This window comes from Elephantulus edwardii, unplaced genomic scaffold (genome assembly GCF_000299155.1).
Source record: "Elephantulus edwardii isolate Elephantulus edwardi_28Jun2011 unplaced genomic scaffold, EleEdw1.0 scaffold00106, whole genome shotgun sequence".
In the NCBI taxonomy this organism is placed as follows: domain Eukaryota; kingdom Metazoa; phylum Chordata; class Mammalia; order Macroscelidea; family Macroscelididae; genus Elephantulus; species Elephantulus edwardii.
In genome coordinates this window covers 11,370,143-11,388,683 of record NW_006399856.1, presented here as the reverse complement: position 1 = coordinate 11,388,683, position 18,541 = coordinate 11,370,143, and the positions used below count along the sequence as shown (strand labels likewise).

The following is an 18,541-nucleotide window of genomic DNA, read 5'->3' as shown; positions in this document are numbered from 1 at the left end:
AATAAGGGTTCCAGTTTCTCCACAACCTTGCCAGCATTTGTTGCTTGCTGTTCTGTTAAATTTTGCTATTTTGACTGGGGTGAGATGATATAGTTGTTTTACTATCCATTTGTTTGTTGATGGGCACTTAGGTCATTTCCAACTCCTTGCTACTGCGAACAAAGCCACAATAAACATGGATTTTTCAGTATTTTCTCTGGAATTTTTAGTCCAAAATCAAGAAGGACTTCTCTTCACACCTAATCTATCATAGTGTCAGAGATATTCTCACTTGTTTTCTTAAATGTCTATGGAAAAAATATGAACATGATCTTAATAAGTGCTAAAATGACTCGTTACTCTAGACCAAGTGCTGGGCAATGCCTGTCTCCAACTTGACAACAGAATCTTCTTAGTTGCCCACAGCTATTATAGAAATGAGTAGGCAAAGAAGCAGCTTGCCAGTTACTTAATGATCCCAGTCAGGCAAAGGACTCAGTATGAGTCCATAATAAACACTGACTCACACATAGATTTCCTCCAGCAAATTCAGTCCAGTGCACAATAAGATCCCTAATATCAATCTATTCCCATTGGTTGTAAATAAGAAGATATCTTGCATCAGCTAGTAATTTTTTATTTACCATAAGGCAGTATTACTTCTAATAAAACAACCATATAATTCCCCAGCAGCCAACATAAAATATTCAGTCTTTGGCGAGCTCTGGTGGCCTAGTGGCAGGAAACTGCACTGCAATCCCAGAGGTGCGCGGTTCAAATCCACCAGATGCTCTGCTGAAGAAGGAGGAACAGTCGCCTCCTGTACCAGTCAGATCCAATTTGACGATACACACATAAAAAAAAAAAATAAAAATAAAAATAAATATTCAGTCTTTAAAAACATGTTGTTCCTGTCCAGTATTATCATGTGATTTTTTTTTTCAAAATCAGTCCAAGTTCCTACTCCCATAATAAGCTTAGATGTATTCCCTCCGGCAAAGGGATGTATTGCAATTATAATCTTCAATTAACCATTGAATCTTGGTAACACTATTTCCTCGGTCCCCAGGCAAAATAAGCACAGCTGTTAGATTTAGTGTCTCAATTCTCTGCTTGACTTTTATAAAGGAAACCTTTAATATATACAATGATCTTGTAAAAATCAGGGGGAATTATGACAAAGGAAGCCAAAGAAAGTGGCCTGATGCTCGACATTTTCTAGTTGTAGACATGTAACAGAAAATTGTGGCGTATAATGAAATTTTCAGAACACTGCATGACTTTGAGCAACGTAATTCTGTAACCACTGTAGATAGAGGTCAGCTTGTATAAGGCCAGACTTTAAGAGATTCTCGTTAGACCATTTCTGACCTTCAAATTAATAAACTTCATCTGGTTCAATTTGTCTTTTTGTCTTCCCAGTTAAAACATTCTTGCTTGTTGGAAAGTTATGCAATAATGATTGAACAGAAGTCAATCTGTGGTACTAAAAAAAGTGCTTTGGGTAGGAATCTCAGTAAGGAAAAGAATTAACTATGCCTACTTTTCTTTTAAGACCATCAACTAAATAATCTGTAGTATGACAGGGCTGTTGAACTTTTGGGCGTGTTCAGTTTTAACTGTATAAGAAGTTATGCTGCCAACCAATGCGTATGTGGTTCAAATCCACCTGTTGCTCCACAGGAGAAAGATAGGAAGTCTCCTTTGAGATTTACTGTGTGTGAAAACCTGTAGGATCAGCTATGAGTTGGTTCTGCCGTGATGGTTACAGCAGCAATAACTGACATTAACTGGTTCTTTCTGGCATGTAACATTCTTCTGGGTCATTTTTCCTCCATGTGTGCTGTGTTTCTCTGCAGTTTGACTCCATTTCTATCCATTAGATCAGGCTTCCATGCTGTATTTCTTCTTCACATTGCACTGAGCCATAAGATGAAAAATTGACTTTCTATTACATCCAGAAAGAATCCTGTACCCACCCTTACACTAACGATGCCTTGAATGCTATTTCACATGTGAATTCAGTACTCCCTGATGGCTAAGTATCCTTTGTTTGTTGTTGTTGTTGTGTGTGCCATTGATTTGCCTGTGACTCATAGCGACCCTATGTACAACATGTCTGAAGCCTTCCCAATCCTGAGCAAGTCTCATTAACTCCAACACACTTACCCCCATTACTTTAGTTACTATCTCAATCCATCTTATCGGGGGTCTTCCTCTCCTACACTGTCCCGCCACCCTTCTGAGCATGATGTCCTTCTCAGAATCTGTCCCTCCTGGCCACATGCCCAAAGTATATGAAAGGAGTTTCAAAATCCTAGCCTCCAAGGAGAAACTTGGTTTCACCCTTTCCACCATAGACCTGTTTGTTTTCTTGGCAGTCCATGGTATGTTCAAGACTCTTCTCCAGCACCACAAGTCAGAGGCATCAATTCTTCTTCTGTCATCTTTAATCATTGTTCAGCTCTCTGATGCATAGCAAGTGACTGAGAAGACCATGGTCTGAATCAGGCACACCTTAGTCTCTAGACTGACATCTTTGATTCTCAGTATTCTGGAGAGGTCCCTGTCCCACAGATTTTGAACAATATAGAATCATTAATTTGTATCTCCAAGTCTCTCCCACTTTTCCTATAAAGTTGCATGCATATTACAGTACTCTAAAAATTGGTATTATTTACCTTTATCTTAACTGCCTTTTAAAATCAATATGTTTAAAATTCTTTTTCTAAATAAAGTAAGCCAGTTTCCCTGGGAAATCTTACATATCATAACTTGGACTATTCATCTTTCAATTGTTTTTCCTCTTGTGCACCATCTAGTATTTAGGGTAAAAAAAGGCACCTTCTACTCCACCTTCTAACCTAAGCTCTGGGTTAGGTCAAGTTTCACACTTACTGGTTCTGAATGACCCTGAAGATTGCAACACGATTCTCTTTCAGCAATATTTTTTATCATCTTGTTATTAACCCTCAAATCCCATGAGAGCCAATAAATATATTTACATCATTTTCCTATACATTGAATTTTTTTTTGAGGCAAGATGTTCCAGTTCTTTCCAGACCATAGATTAGCATTATCTGAGCTGTTTAGTAATTATTGAGTAATCCACAAAGACTGTACTGTATATTATGGTACTGCAGTATTGGTGGACGTCATGCAGGAAGCCACCTATTTGCAAGCTCGTATCTGTCTATCACTTTCTATTACTATGGCCGGCTTCTAAGGCTTGTCCGCTCTGTGATTGATTATAGAGTCATCGCTACATCTTGTGCTAAAGATAGATTAAAGCTGTTAGTGTTTGCTTTGTGTTGTGCCTTTCCACTTTGGTTAACTTTGTATGAAAGTATGCATTAAGTTAAAAAGTTCTTAAATAAATCTGTTTCTTATTGTATTTCATAGTGGATACATGTAAGACATAGATGATGAGGAAATGCTTAATAAGCTAAGTTACTCAGATCACTCATTGAGTGTGAGATAGTATGGTATTCAGAAATATGAAGCAGCTGTGATTGAAACTGAAAGGGGTGAAGGAAAGCTGCTCAGAGGAAAGGTGACTTTTAAAGGTTAAGTAGGAATTTTCCAGACGGAAAAGGAATGAAGAGATTTCACAAGTTGGGGAATAACATATACCAGGATATTGAGGTAGAGAGAGCATGTCATGCTGGAGAGACTAACTAGTTTGATATAATGCACCATAAAATACTTGAGATGTGGATAGAGGAACCAAATTACAAGGATTAGGTATCTTTCTTAATTACATGTTTGAGATAAATGGAGCACCTAATAGGGGTTTTTATATTGAAAAATTAATTTTATTTATTGTTATTCATTATAATTTTGTGCTTTAAAAAATAATGTCTTTGTAATTGGGAATAATTCCCATTTTAAGCAGCCAATTTGTGCCTGCATGCTGGAAATCATGTTCTAAGAAAAAATATCATATGAATAAAATTTAAGGTTGAAGAGATACCAAGAAGAAACTAGCCAAGGTTTGGCATCAACAAGAACTGTAGTCGAATATTGGGACCACATCCTGCCAGCTTTAGGGTAGTAATTAAATCACACCTCATCTTTGTCTGTATTGCCTTTAATCTTAGAATGAGTGTAATAGTCATTATGAGAATTAAATACCACTACAGCTTCTAAGAGTTAACTGGTATTTTTTTATATTCAATGCCTATTAGCTTCTATTTTAATATCATGGATCAATTAATCATTAAGAGTACCACTGTCTAATATAATGGAAAAAATAATTTTAATTTGAAAGCCCATTTTTGTTAAGTAACTTATAGCTATTAACACTGAAAGGATAGCACAAGTCCAAGTATTTATATTCTTGTCTAGCTATCAATGGGAACCTTCTTTCTCCTATTCTTCCCCTTTGGGGCTTTAATATTGTTTTTTTGTTGTGGGCTTGGAAGTGTTCAGTAGAGTATTGATCCTTGCTAAGGTCTGAATATCACCTAAAAGCTATTGCATTTGCCTCTGAAATACCAGGGCTTTGAACTGCACAGGTCTACTTACATGCAGGTAAAGAAACAAAAACAAACAGATGAAACCACCATGTAACACTAACCATCTCCATGTGAGCAGTTCATCTCTCCAGTCAATTTCTTATTCAGGTAAAAAGTGTTCCCTAATGGCTCGTGTATATTTTTTATCACATTTAGTGTCGTACCCTAAACTTTGAATAACACCATGAGACTTTTACAAAACCCCACTAGTGATGCTGGAAGTGCTCCCAAGAAGTGAAAAAAAATATGAAATTACAAATAAAAAGTTGAATTGCTGAGTGTGTAAAGGGAAGTCTACACTTGTAGTTGCCTGCCATTCCAAGACAAATTGGTTCAACGTAAGGAAAACAAAGAAAAATAAATTCGTGAAACCACAGCGACAAGCATGAAAAGCTTACATTTTGCAAAATACCTTTTGTTCTCATATTGAAAAGTAAACAGCTTTTATGTTTGTGAAGTATATTTTACATATTGTATACAAAATATGTGTGTTGATCAACTATGTATGATATTGGTAAGACTTGCAGTTGATGAATAGTAGGCTATTTATTAGTAGTTAAATATGCGAGGAGTTCAAAGTCCAAGGGTTTCCAAGCCAGAGGAAGAGAGCCTCCGGTCCTGCACTCTGCAAGAGTAAAGTGTACATCTTTTCTTTATTTTCATGCACATCTTGGCATGACAAAATGGAACCATCTTTTATTCCCCCTAAAGAAACACTCTGTTTTTCATATACCAATTAAATAATTTCCTCTTTGTAACAGACTTTCAATTGAAACCATGCCTCACTGTTCTAACAGAATTTGTTCTATTATTCATGACAAAGTGCAAAAATGACTTTCTCAAGAAAATCTACTTGGTGTAAGTAACTACTGTTCCTTGAACCAAGCAAATACTGCTTGTGGTAGGATCATTACCTGTTCTCTTGTTTAAAATAAGACTAGTCTTGAAATTGAATGTTTACATCATTAACATTTTCTCTTTTTTAGAAAAAAATAAAACTTTAATTGTTAAAAGCTATTTTACCCTCATATCCAAAGCCCAGCAGCCACTTTATACAGAGGTAAGAGTGTAGGAATATTTGTAATTGCTGAGAAGAAAGAGAAAAACACAAAAAACTGCTTAAAATGTCTAACTCTCCCATATACGGATTTGGGTCCAGGCTGCCTGATTTCCACTATTGTGTTAGCCATGGTGACACCATCTTGGGAAATATGGCCAAATGAAATCAGAATGTGAAGGCTAAACTCAAAGTAAATAGGAATTCTCTCTTCAGGCCCTACTGAAAGTTACTGTTTGTTAATCCCTTATTATTCTTTCCTTAACCATCTCTCTCAGGAAGCTCCTGTGGTGGCCAGGGCAGCTCTGTTCCTGGAATGCGCCCGCTTTGTTCACCGCTGCAACCGTGGCAACTGGCCAGAGTGGATGAAAGGGCATCATGTAAACATCACCAAGAAAGGCCTTTCTCGGGGACGGTCCCCCATCGTGGGCAACAAGCGCAACCAGAAGCTGCAGTGGAATGCTGCCAAGCTCTTCTACCAGTGGGGAGACGTGAGCTTTGACTTTTCTTCTCTAAAAATTGAGATGCTCGCAAGGATTTGAGAAGTTGCTTATTTGATTTTTCCCCCTTTTGTTTGTTTTGTGGGATCATGTCTTCAATGTCTGCTACGTGTAGGCATTGAACAAAAATTTCAGAAGAGTGAAGAGTCTTCGTTAAATGTTCCCCCAATACATGTCGTCTATAGATTATTTTCTCTACAGTTAAGAAAGCTTAAGGTTATACAGGTCAAACTACTGATCAAAACTTTAAAAATGCAAAACACAGAAATCAAGATTTTGTCTTCCAGATTGAAGTCTAAATTCTTTTTTCATTGTTGTTCTTTTTTTTTCTTTTGCTTTTTTATTATACTAGTTTATTTACTAAATCCATTTTTTACAATTCCTGTGCAGATCAAAGATGACCATTATGAAAAATATTGCTATTAAATTTTGTTGTTGTTAAATGCCCTTGAGTCAGAGCTAATTCATAGCTGACCCTCCAGCTGGTTGTCAAAGGCTGTAAATCATAGAGATGATTTCTCATATTTCTTCTTCAAGCCACTGGTGAATTCAAATAACTCCCCACAGTCTCTGCCATTAGAGATTAAAAAAAGCATGGCATATATATAATATATTTAATATGAATTGTTTGACAGAAACTTATTAGAGGAGTTTTCACTCATTGGCTAGATTTTGCTACCAATATTTAGGAGAAGGCAAGATAGAAGATAGATAGATAGATAGATAGATAGATAGATAGATAGATAGATAGATAGATAGATAGATGATAGATAGATAGATAGAGATAGACATACATCTTTATGAATATACACACACACACACACACATATCTAAGACTCTTTTTCCTAAAAGCAAAATTTTAATTAAGCCTTTACTATTTTTTTTTAAATGGGAGAAAGATGAGCAATCTCTTCTCATTTGATAAACTGCTCTGAAAATCCACTAAAGGGTCAGCTATGGATTGGTTCCAACTCAACAGCATACAACAACAATCTTCTATTTTATAGGAAAGGTAGAAAGCAACTAAGCAAGCATTATGACTTTACCACTAGGCTCTGCTTACCTGAAAGATGAGTATCTATCTTATCCAATCTCAAATTATCCTTTAATCCTATTTTGCCACCAGTGTTCCAGTCCATCCCCAGATATTGTTCAAAAGAATTGCTGCTCCTTTTTACGAGGATGAAACCTGTTCTTTTCTATGTAACTTGCCCTTGGCCCATTACAAAGCTCTCTAATTTTTCTAGTGTTTAAAAATGAAATAATAAACCTATTTCCATTGAGTTGACTCTGACCCCATATGCATCAAAGGAGAAGAACTTCACAGAGTTTTCAAGGACCATTCTTAGTAGAAGGATATCACTAGGCTTTTCTGCCACATTGATGAATTGCCAGCTCCTCGGTAAAAAACTCAAAGTTTCTTAACCAGTAAGTCTGTTCCTACTAATATCAACCCTATAAAGACTACAACTTAACTATAGAATTTCCATATCTAGAAATATTTTTAAAATTTTTTTACTTATAAAGTTTGTAAACATTGTGTTACACACTATTCTTCATTTACATTGTGTCCCATACAATTATTCCCATTAAATTAATCACCATTGAACTATAACCACCAGTACTCTTTCTTTTCAGTTCCCCATCATATCTTTCCCATTTCCTTTACCCCCTCCCTTCAATCTTAATGGAAATAGAATGCCTCCTCTTTCTTCCCAAGGAAAAGCTGGTGGGTTTGAACTACCACCTTTTTAGGTGGCAGCCCCATACTTACCCTATTATGCCATGAGGCTTCATTCTGGTGAAGCACAAATCGTTTCCATCACCCAAAGACCTTCACAAATCTGCACTATTTGTTATTCCTCCCTTTGCCCTGTAAGCCCAACTTAAAGCAGAAAATCATGCCTTCAGATTCCAACTTTCCATCTTTCTAAAGTGTCATTGCTTTGTTGTGTGCTATACCAACCCAGAGCTGATCTTCTGGCGGGTTTCAGAGGCAATCAATCACATCGAGGGAGTTTGCTCATTCTCTCCCACAGAACAGCTAGTGGATTTGAATTGAGGCACGAAGTGTTTGAAAGTAATAAAGTCCAATACAAGAAGTGGAGATAAAATAAAGTCGCATATGTAAAAGTACTTATAATCTCTCTTCACGTTTTGAAAAAGTGAAGAAGGCAAACTCATCACACTATGCCACACCTGTGCTTCTGAATGTGACTTCTGAAGGACCATCAGGGTCCTGGCTAATTTCTTATGCATAAGATGAATCACAATTGCATCACAATTCAGTGTTGAGACAGGGGTGGATGCAGAGGAGCAGAACTCGTATCTTTCCTCAATCTCTGGTGACTATAACCATTCTCTAGCTATACTTGCCTGTGAAATTGAAATAAAGATCCTGCTGGGGGAGAAACCAGCATGGTATTGCTCAAACATTGCAGTTTACATACAACTTAAGAGAGAAAGGCTCAGAAAATCAAAGGGAAGTTGTAACCTGTCCCTTAAACTCTCCAAGGATAGATGGGCGTATTTTTAACTCAGTGCTGTCCTAGACAGAATTTAGAGCTTGGAGTTAAAAAGAAAAGAAAAGAAAGAAAGAACAAGGAAAGGCCTAGGAATGCCAGGAGAGGTAACTGTGTGTTCTTTTATTTCTAATGAGATGAGAATTTCTTTTACCACAGCATGAAACACTGCATGGTCTTGCTTCAGAAATTTCCATTCTCTTTACAGAAGGCTTCTGCATTTTTGTCTCCAGTAGATTCCAGCATAGTGACAGGTTATGTGTTTTAGGTGAACGTTTACAGAGGAAATCCATTTCCCATTTGATAGTTTGCACATAAAATGTTCCATGACATTCCCCACAACGCGACAACTCTCTTCATTTTTGTCCTAGATTTTTTTGTTTCCTTTCATTTGAGTTTTCTGTCCTTCCTGCCTTCTCATCTTTGCTATTGGACAAAGGTTGCCCCTTGATTTAATACAATTCGTTATTCTGAGGAACCTGCTCCTCTCCAGCGTTTTTGTGGGATTTTTAAAACTTATTTTATGGACCTTTCTATTGTTTGTCTGAAAAATGGTCTCCAGGAATGACTTCAATTCCAGACTGGAAGGGCTGTAGCCTTGGGAATTCCTCCAGTCTCTGTCAGATCAGAAAAATCTGGTCTTTTCTGTAAATGTGAGGGGATTTTCTTTGTTATTCAGTTTTCTCCTGGACCCTAAGTAGTGATCCTAGCTAGAAAGTGCCCTCGTGATAGCTAGGCACTCCTAGTTCTTCTGGTGTTGGGGTTATGTAGGTCAGGTGGTCAACTAGCCCTTTAGATGAATTGCTCCTTGAATATTTGGGTTTTTTCACTCTCCTATTTACTGGATTGAAAGAGACCAGAAGTTATTACTTAGATGATTGCTTACAAAATTCTATGTCCCTGTACAATACTCACCAAAGTATGATGCATAGCATTATCTTTATGAACTCTGTGTGCCCACTCTTTCATCCTTAGCCTTGGACCCTATGAATCAAGGTGCTTGATTTGAAACATTTCCATGACTGCTCCCCATGTGTTCTATTATCGACATTAACACACACGTTGTTGTTGTTGTTATGTACTGTTGAGTTACCTGCAACTCATAGCAATCCTATGCACAACAGCTTTGAAGCCTGCTCTGTCCTGAGACAATCCAACTTAACTCCAACATACCTACTCCAATTTCCCAGTTACTATATCAAACCATCTCATCTAGGATCTTCTCCTGCACTGTCCCTTCACCTTTCTGAGCATGATATTGTTCTCCAAGGACTGGTCACTCTTGGCCATGTGCTCAAAGTACGTGAGACAGAGCTTTAAAATCCTGGCCTCCAAGGAAAAACTTGGTTTCACCCTCTCAAAGATAGATCTGTTTGTTTTCTTGGTGGTCCCTGGTATGTCCAAACTCTTCTTCAGCACCACTACTCAAAGGCATAGATTTTTCTTCTATCATCTTTAGTCATTGTCTAGTTCTCTGTTTTATAGCAAGTTATTGTGAAGACCATGGCCTGGATCAGGCACACCTTAATGTGACTGGCATCGTTGCGTCTCAGTAATCTGGAAAGGTCCCTGACAGCAGATTTTTGAGGTTTGTGGCATTAGGATTGGAGAAGACTCATCAACAACCTACGTTATGCAGATAACATAACCTTGCTTACTGAAACAGAGGAGGACCTGAAGAGCTTGTTCCGAAGGTCAAGGACTATATAGTCTTCAATATAAATTGAGGCTCAACATCAAGAAGACTAAGATTCTCACCACTAGGCCATTTGGCAGCACCATGATAGATGGAGAAGAGACTGAGATTGTTAACAGGTAGATGGAGAGGAGACTGAGATTGTTAAGTTACAGCTTGCTTGGCTCAACAATCAATACTTTTGGCACCAGCAGTCAGGAAATCAAAAGACGAATTGCACTAGGAAGAAGTACTTACGGCAGGAAATCAAAGAGTACAGCTTCAATGTTGATTATGCATTAACATTAATAAAATAAAAATTCTCAGCACTGGGCCAATAACAATATAATAATAGAGTAAGAATAGACTGAATTTTAGAATTATTTCATTTTACTTCGATGTACAATCAAGACCCATCATAGCAGCAGTCAAGAATTCAAACATGTTGCATTGGGAAATCTACTGTGAAGGACCTCTTTAAAGTGCTAAAAAGCAAGTCCGAGTGAATGCAACAACTAACGTGCTCTCATCCAAGCCACAGCATTTTCATTGTTTCATGTGCACCTGGAAGTTGGACAATGAAGAAGAAATACAGAAAAAGAATGGATATTTTTTAATCATGGTGTTGACAAAGAGTAGTGAATGAACTGCCAAAAGAACAAGCAGGTCTACCTTGGAGGGAGTGCAACCAGGGTGTTCTCTGGAGGCAGGGATGATAAAACTTCATTATCACATACTTTGGACGTGTCGGGAGCTACTTTAAAGAAAGACATTATTGTTGGCAAAGTAAAGGGTCATCAAAAGAAAGGAAGACCCGCAATAGTATGCACTTCAGCGTTGACTGCATCAATGGGCTGCAGCATGGTAGGGAACAGGGAAATGGCACAGCTTCAGTCTTCCATTTACTATTAGTCGTTGACTCATCCGCACCTATCAACAGCATGGCTGCACTGTCAACTGCTGTTCACTTATTATTCTGAATCTCAACCTGATCATAAGAATAAGTTTTGCCTCAGTTAAACACACTTCCATCAGCAAACCCTCTTGCTCTATCACTTTTAGTGTTGTTTTTATATGCCATTTAGTCAACTACAATTCACAGCAACCGTCCAGACAACAGATCTGAACCTTGCCCTGTCTTGTGCCATCGTCACCCTCACTATCTCTGATATACTTATTATATATATAATATAATCACATTAAAATATAATCATATTAAAATATAATATAATCACATTAAAACATAATCACATTAAAATATAGTATGATCACATTAAAATATAATATAATCACATTAAAATATTATAATATAATATAATATATGATTGATATGATATGATATAATATAATAAATATTATATACAGTTTTAATGGCACCGTCATTTTCTCACAGCCTTTAAACAAATTCCAAATCTCCTTCTGTTGATTCCACCTCTTTATATGTCTGATACCCCTTTAGGTTATATCTTTATTATTTTTCTATTGATATTTTCCCTAGAAACTTCTTTCAGTAAGTATATCCTCCATATAACCAACAAAATTCTCTTCTAAGGCACAACCCATCAAATGCAGTGCGTTTGTTCTCACTGCATGTCAGCCTCCAGACTTGCCCCCAGCAATTTATCCTCCAAACTGCTGCCAGAGTGAATAGACTGAAATGCAAATAAGATGGTCTTTCTTAATTACTCTAAATGCTTCTGTGGCCCTCCATTACCCTTGGGGAGAAAGGGAAAGGGTGGGAGGAAGATTTTATAGCCTAGGGTTTCATCCCCTTCTCTCAACCTTTTCTCAAACTATACTGAAATTCTAAATGATGAACACCAAATGATCTAATGTACTAAAGATAATTTATCTTCTCCATGGAAGTGTTCAGTATTAACAGATTATTACGTTAATTTTTTGCATAAGTTTTGAAAGCAAAGTCTATATCAGGGCATTCTCTGGCAGCTAATTCACTGCCCTTTGAACAAATGATCAGGTTTCTATCCAAACCACCTTTTCACCTCGCTAAGAATGGAAAATGAAATTCAGTCACAAACAGAATATAGTCCCAATGTACCCTGCAATCTTCTTTGTCCTTTATTCCTTCTCATACAATTCATTTTAACCAGAAAGCTTACTATCAGTCTCTGAACACATTAGAACATTCTGTTGTTGTTGTTGTTATGTGCCGTCGAGTCGTTTCCGACTCATAGCGACCCTATGCACAATAGCCCTAAACCCTGCTCTATCCTGCGCCAACCACACCGCCTCTGACACACCCATCCCTTTACCCCAGTCACCGAATAGTGAATATAAATCTGGGACTTTACATCTTGAATAATTATCTTTTTCCCTCTCCTTCACCTAAAATCCACCAACTCCTGAGTGTCTACAGTGAATAAACGTTCCATGATTCCCTGAACTGAATTTAAGATCTAGACTCTAAAGAGTGTTTAATCTCGTTTGCCACTTCGTATGTTTTGCTGGTTGATCTTTTATTACTGATAATTAATTTCCTCTCCAATAGACTATGGGTTTGTTGAAATAAAAAGTCTACAACTTAGAATCACACTTTCTGTGTATGAGTCTGATTCACAGCTTACTGTCTTAATTCCGAAGTATTAAAAAGCAAGGATCTCAGTTTAGAGATAAAGTGTGCCCAATCCAAGTCATAGTGTTTTCAGTTGCCTCCTATGCATCTGAAAATTGGATCGTGAAAAAGGATGACAGGAGAAGAATCAACACCTTTGAGTTGTAGTGTTGGAGAAGAGTACTGAATATCCATGGACTGCCAAGAAAAACGAGTGTACATTGGAGAAAGTGCAGGCATGGTGTTCTTATAGGCAAGGGCAGGAAGGATCAATCCTTAGGAAAATTATCATGCTGACAAACCAAGGTGGAGAGTCCGAGAAAAAGAGGAAGACCCTTAAAGACGGATTGACAACTTGTAACTTTGGTTTTAGCATGTTGGAGACCATGAGGACGGCACAGGATACAGGGAAGTTCAGATCTGTACTTCCTCGGGTCACTGAGTCCTAGTCGGCTTAACAGCACCTAACAACAACAATGTATTGGTTTAGAAAAGTACGTTTTGTTAGTGCCTTTTAAGATTTGTGAACTGTGACACACATTTAACTTATTTGTTACAGCATCCTAGAAAAAGCACTGGAGATTGTTTATCTTTTCATTGGATTCCCCTCCATGCAGTTTACTACCTCTGAAAAACTGCTGGAGGTTCAGCTATAGAATGGTTCAGACTTGATGGTACACAATCACAACAATTTCATTTGCAGTGACTTCAGAATTGACCTTGAGCATGGCAGAGATCTTGAGAATAGTGCAGGATAGAGCAAGGGCCTGATCTGCTGTTCATAAGAGTCACCATGAGTTGTAGCCTACTCATTGGCACCTAACAACAACTTTGTTTGCTCAGAAGCCCAGGTAGCATAGTTAGTGTGACATGTTGTGCAGCTCAACTGAAGGTTGGACAGTTTCCCAGGCACACTGAGAGAAAAGGAACGATTATCTCCCTTACAGATTTGCAGCACTGGAAACCAGATGGAATAGAATTGACAGGGTGGTAGTGAGTTCAGTTTTTTTATTTAGTTTGCTGGCTTCAAATTCCAGACTTCTACATCTCCTTGGTTAGAAAGTTTCTCCAAAGTAATAGCATGACAACAAAGGTTTTCTTGTTCTTGTTATGATGGTGCTGGTGGTTGGTGGTGGTTTGCGTTTTGTTAGTTTAACCTCTGAGGTTACTGGCTAAAACTTTAAGACACTGCTACATATTGTGAAGCCCTAGTCAAATGTGATAATGGCAGACAATGTTTGGTGGAGCTCCCCAAATAAAACAAGCTTGGAAGCAGGAGTGGCATCTACTTCTGAAATAGTTTGCCTCTGGAAACTCTATGAACTTGGAGAAACGATAATAGTTATGCAAGTGTTCAGGTCTTTCATTCATAGGGTCGCTATGAGTCATCTACGACTCAACAGCACTTAACAACAACAGTGTCACTGGAATGAAAGTCTCAGCTGCTGACAGAAAGGTGGACAGGTTGGAATCCACCAGCTGCTGTACCTGAGAAAGCTGTATCAACCTGCTTCCTTGGAAACTGCCACCTCCATAACCTTGGGGCCAATTCTCCTGCATTCCAGGAGGTGACTAGGAGACAGAATTAGCTCCTGTGTGAGGGGCTTCACTTGGCTATCTATTCTCATATGGTGGTAATGTTTTCCCTCCTGATCTTTAACTCTTCACCTAATTACAGAGTTTTTTAAGGAGATCCCTTTTATTTCTACATAACTACGACATTCACATGCCTTTGTGTTTTTATTTAAAGAGTTTTCGATATATTCAGATGCTAAGTTCACATTTTATTTCATTATTATTAAATAATTTGTTAAATATTTCAAGAGGATGATAAAGGGAGAAGGGGAGGGAAATAAGCCACATTTACACCCTTTTGGAAAAAAAAAAACAAAAAACAAGCAATGAAGGCTGTCAGGTCTCAGGGTCATTGTTCAGGCCGTCCTTCTCCCGAGTCACCTCATAAGCTCGTCTACTTCAGCATGTAGTGTATATGATGTTATTATGTGCTGTTGAGTCAGAACCAGATCATGGCTGACCCTGCAGAGGCTTCTCAGAGGCTGTAAATCACAAAGAAGGGGATTGCCCATCTTTTTCCTCTGGAACAGCTGGCTAGTAGGTCAAACTGTGTGCCTTTGGATTTGCCATGTAACTCCTTACCACTGGCCCACCAAAGATCCCTGTAGTGTATATGTGGTCGTTTCTGTGTATCAGTGAGTCAGAACTGATGCATAACTGACCCTCCAGTAAGTTTTCAGAGGCAGTAAACCACCCAGAAGGAGATTGTCCCATCTTCTCCCACAATGCATTTTGGTTTACCAAAGTCTTTCAACTGGGAGATCTTGGAAATAGCACAATGCCTTCCATCTCTGAGTTTCCATATTTGAAAGTGTGGTGAGCACAGTACTGTCACATGCAAAAGAGGCTTGTAGTGGAAATAAATTATATTAATTTGTTGATTACTTTTTGTGTAGTGTGAGAGCCTATTTCAGAACCTGACGTGCTCTGTGCGGTTTTCTCCTTTTTCTCCCCTTGACAGGCAATTGGCATCCGACTGAATGAGCTGTGCCATGGGGAAAGTGAGAGCCCAGCTAACCTGCTGGGTCTCATTTATGATGAGGAGACCAAGCGGAGGCTGAGAAAGGAGGATGAGGAGGAAGACTTTTTAGATGACAGTAAGGAGACTCCCTTTACTACAAGAACCCCTGCTTGTAAGAACCTCTGCTTTAGGAACACTTAATCTTTCTTTTTCCTCTTTCATATCTGACCACCTTTCCATGTCTCCCACTGTGCCTTTTCTCCTTTTCCCTCTGCATGGATGGAAAGTATGTGCATAAAACCACTAAGAGAGAGTTCAAGGAACACATGTAGGAGGAAATAGGCAGGTGCAAAGAGCTGCAGACAATATGCAATACTTGTTTCCAATTAATCTCTGATTCCTGCTATTGTACAAAGACTCTCATTAGGCCTCTCTAGCAGCGTCTCTATCCAAGAGACAATGGCTGTAAAAGGTTACTGTCTCAAGAATTGCATTCGTTTTGTGTTTAGTTACTGCTCTTGAAAATGAAAACCAAACCATATAGAATTGAACATCAAATGCTTTCAAAATATATAAAAAATATTTGAACTATTCATCAACGTATTGAATTATTCAACATGAAAGGGAGCTATTATAAGGTCAAGAGGTATTATAACTGAGAATGTCTGCTTTAGTGTATGCATTTATTAAAATTAGAATTCAGGCCCATCATAGAGGAGTAGAAACAAAGACATTTCTGTTACATTCCTGTCCGACACCATTTTGTGTATATGTGTGTTCTGTTCTGTACCAGCGTGTTCGTATGTGTACCACTGCCTTTTAGATCGTACAGTTTCAGGGATGATTATGTAAACAGCAACTTCACAGAATAAGGATAGATGTGTTCTCTTCCTCTTTACCTGCCTGTTGGTTTGACACTCAAGCTCCTGACAATTTTTAGAATAAGCTTTATGTGTGTGATGCCCAGCCTCATGGGTCCTTCACGAAATATAAAATATGGCGAAAGAAAACATGCTGTCCTTCCTTGCACTTTCACACAGAGAATTTGTATCTTCTCTTCATCATTGTACCCCTTCTAAGCTCTTAAGAAACAAAGCTTCTCGACTGAGCTGTTGGTAAAATACCAAATCATCACATCAGTTTTAGTTTTCCTTAAATCTGTAAGATTTCCTCGAGTTCATAAAGTTTCTTCAAGTTCCCGGTAGTCCAGCCCTGTTCTTCTAAAACACATTCCCAAACCACACTACCCTAAGACACCCGTAGTCTCTTAGGATGGAGAGGAGTCAGTGCAACATTAAATGAATGTACTCATAGGTTGAAAATAACCTAAAGCTCCATGACACCACCTAAGTATCAATTGTTGTTGCTGTTGTTACAGTCAGAACTGACTCATAGCTGAAAACCCTCCAGTGGATTTTCAGAGGCAGTTAATAATACAGGAGGAGATTTCCCATCCTTCTTCCACAGAGAAGCTGATGGATTCAAACCTTGTGCCTTCAGGGTTTCAGCGCAGCTTCTTGCTACTAGTTCACCAGAGCAATTACTAGTATGTTGTATTTGGTTTGTCAAAATTTGATCCTACAGAATGTGAAAATTATCAAACAATATCACATGCAAGAAAATCTTGCAGAATATTATATTTAAAAAAAAACAAAACACAAGCCCTACTAGAACAGTACATTGACAGAGAACTTCCAGAAATACAAACTGCATTTAGAAGAAGCTGTGGCACTAGGGTTCTCATTGCTGATGTTAGATGGATCATAGCTGATAGAGAGTACCAGAAGGTTGTGTTTTATCAGCTATGTAAGGACATTTGACTGTGTGGATCACAACAAATTATGGCTAACATTGAGAATGGGAATCCCAGAACACTTCACTGTGCTCATGTGAAATCTGTATTTGAACCAGAAAGCTATTGTCCAAACAGAGCAAGGGAATGCTGTATGGTTGAAAATCAGGAAAGGAGTGGGCCAAGGATGTATCCTTTCTCTGTACCTTTTCAATTCTTTTTTTATCTGTACATCGAGAGGATCATTCAAGGGTCTGGATTTTATGAAGAAGAATGTGACCTCAGGATTGGAGGAAAGTTCCTCAACAACCTGTGTTATGCAAATGACACGTTGCTCACTGAAGCTAAGGAGGACTTGAGCATCTGCTATAGAAGGCCAAAGACCGCAGCCTTCAATATGGATTGCTTCTTAACATCAAGAAAACAGCAATACTAACCACCAGTCCAATAGGCAGTACAATGATAGAGGGGGGAAATGATTGAGGTTGTTAATGATTTTATCTCATTTAAATTTACAGTCAATACCCTTGACACCAGAGGTCAGAAAATCAAATGGTGATTTGCATTAGGGAAAATCTACTGCCAAGGATCTCTCCTGAGTGCTGAAGAGAGACAGTGTCATTCCAGAGATGTAGGTGCACCTGATCCAGGTCATGGTCTTCTTAATTGCTTGTTATACATCTGAGAGCTAGGCAGTAAATAAGGATGATGGAAGACTTGATGCCTTTGAGTTGTGGTGCTAGAGAAGAGTATTGAACCTACCATGGACTGCCAAGAGAACCAATATGTGTGCCCTGGAGAGGGCAAAACCAGGTTACTGCTTGGAGACAAGGATTTTGAAACTCTGTCTTATATACTTTGGGTGTGTGACCAGGATGGACCAGTCTTTGGAGAAGGATACCATTCTTGGAAGAGCAGCGAATCACCCCAGAAGAAAAAGACCCTTATTGAGCTGAATTGACACAGTGACTGTGGCACTGGGTCAGGTGTGTCTGAGACAGTAAGATTAGCTCTGGATAGAATAGGGCTCAGATCCATTGTTCATGGGATCACTGTGAGTCATAGTAGACTTGATAGCACATCAAAACAACATGTAGCATTCCTGTTCATTGTAATGGATATTTCAGGTATGATTATGAAGGCCAAGACGGAGATTAGCTCAAGGTCTGTAGGATCAACAGGAAGGATTGGTATGATAGACTAGGGGTAAAAGGACAGACCCAGAGTTTTACTGATTATCTAATGTTCACTTATTTTTAAGTGTTTCATATCCAAGCAATTTCTATAATTATGTAGCCTCTACTGAATTGAAGATTTGAGTTTGATTTAGTTCCACTTTCAATCAGTATGTAGCTTATCTTGCATTTCAAAGCTAATTGCAGCTCAAACAA

At 38.3% G+C, this 18,541-nt stretch overlaps 1 protein-coding gene across 1 annotated transcript in view; it reads left to right on the top strand.

Annotated features, from left to right (window-relative positions):
- Positions 1–18,541, top strand: part of UNC80 (unc-80 homolog (C. elegans)) — a 295,977-nt gene that overhangs the window by 137,406 nt on the left and 140,030 nt on the right. Inside the window, exons 23-24 of the mRNA XM_006891958.1 lie at positions 5,832–6,044; positions 15,359–15,494. Of these exons, the coding sequence (XP_006892020.1) occupies positions 5,832–6,044; positions 15,359–15,494 (349 nt within the window). The remainder of the gene's footprint in view (positions 1–5,831; positions 6,045–15,358; positions 15,495–18,541) is intronic.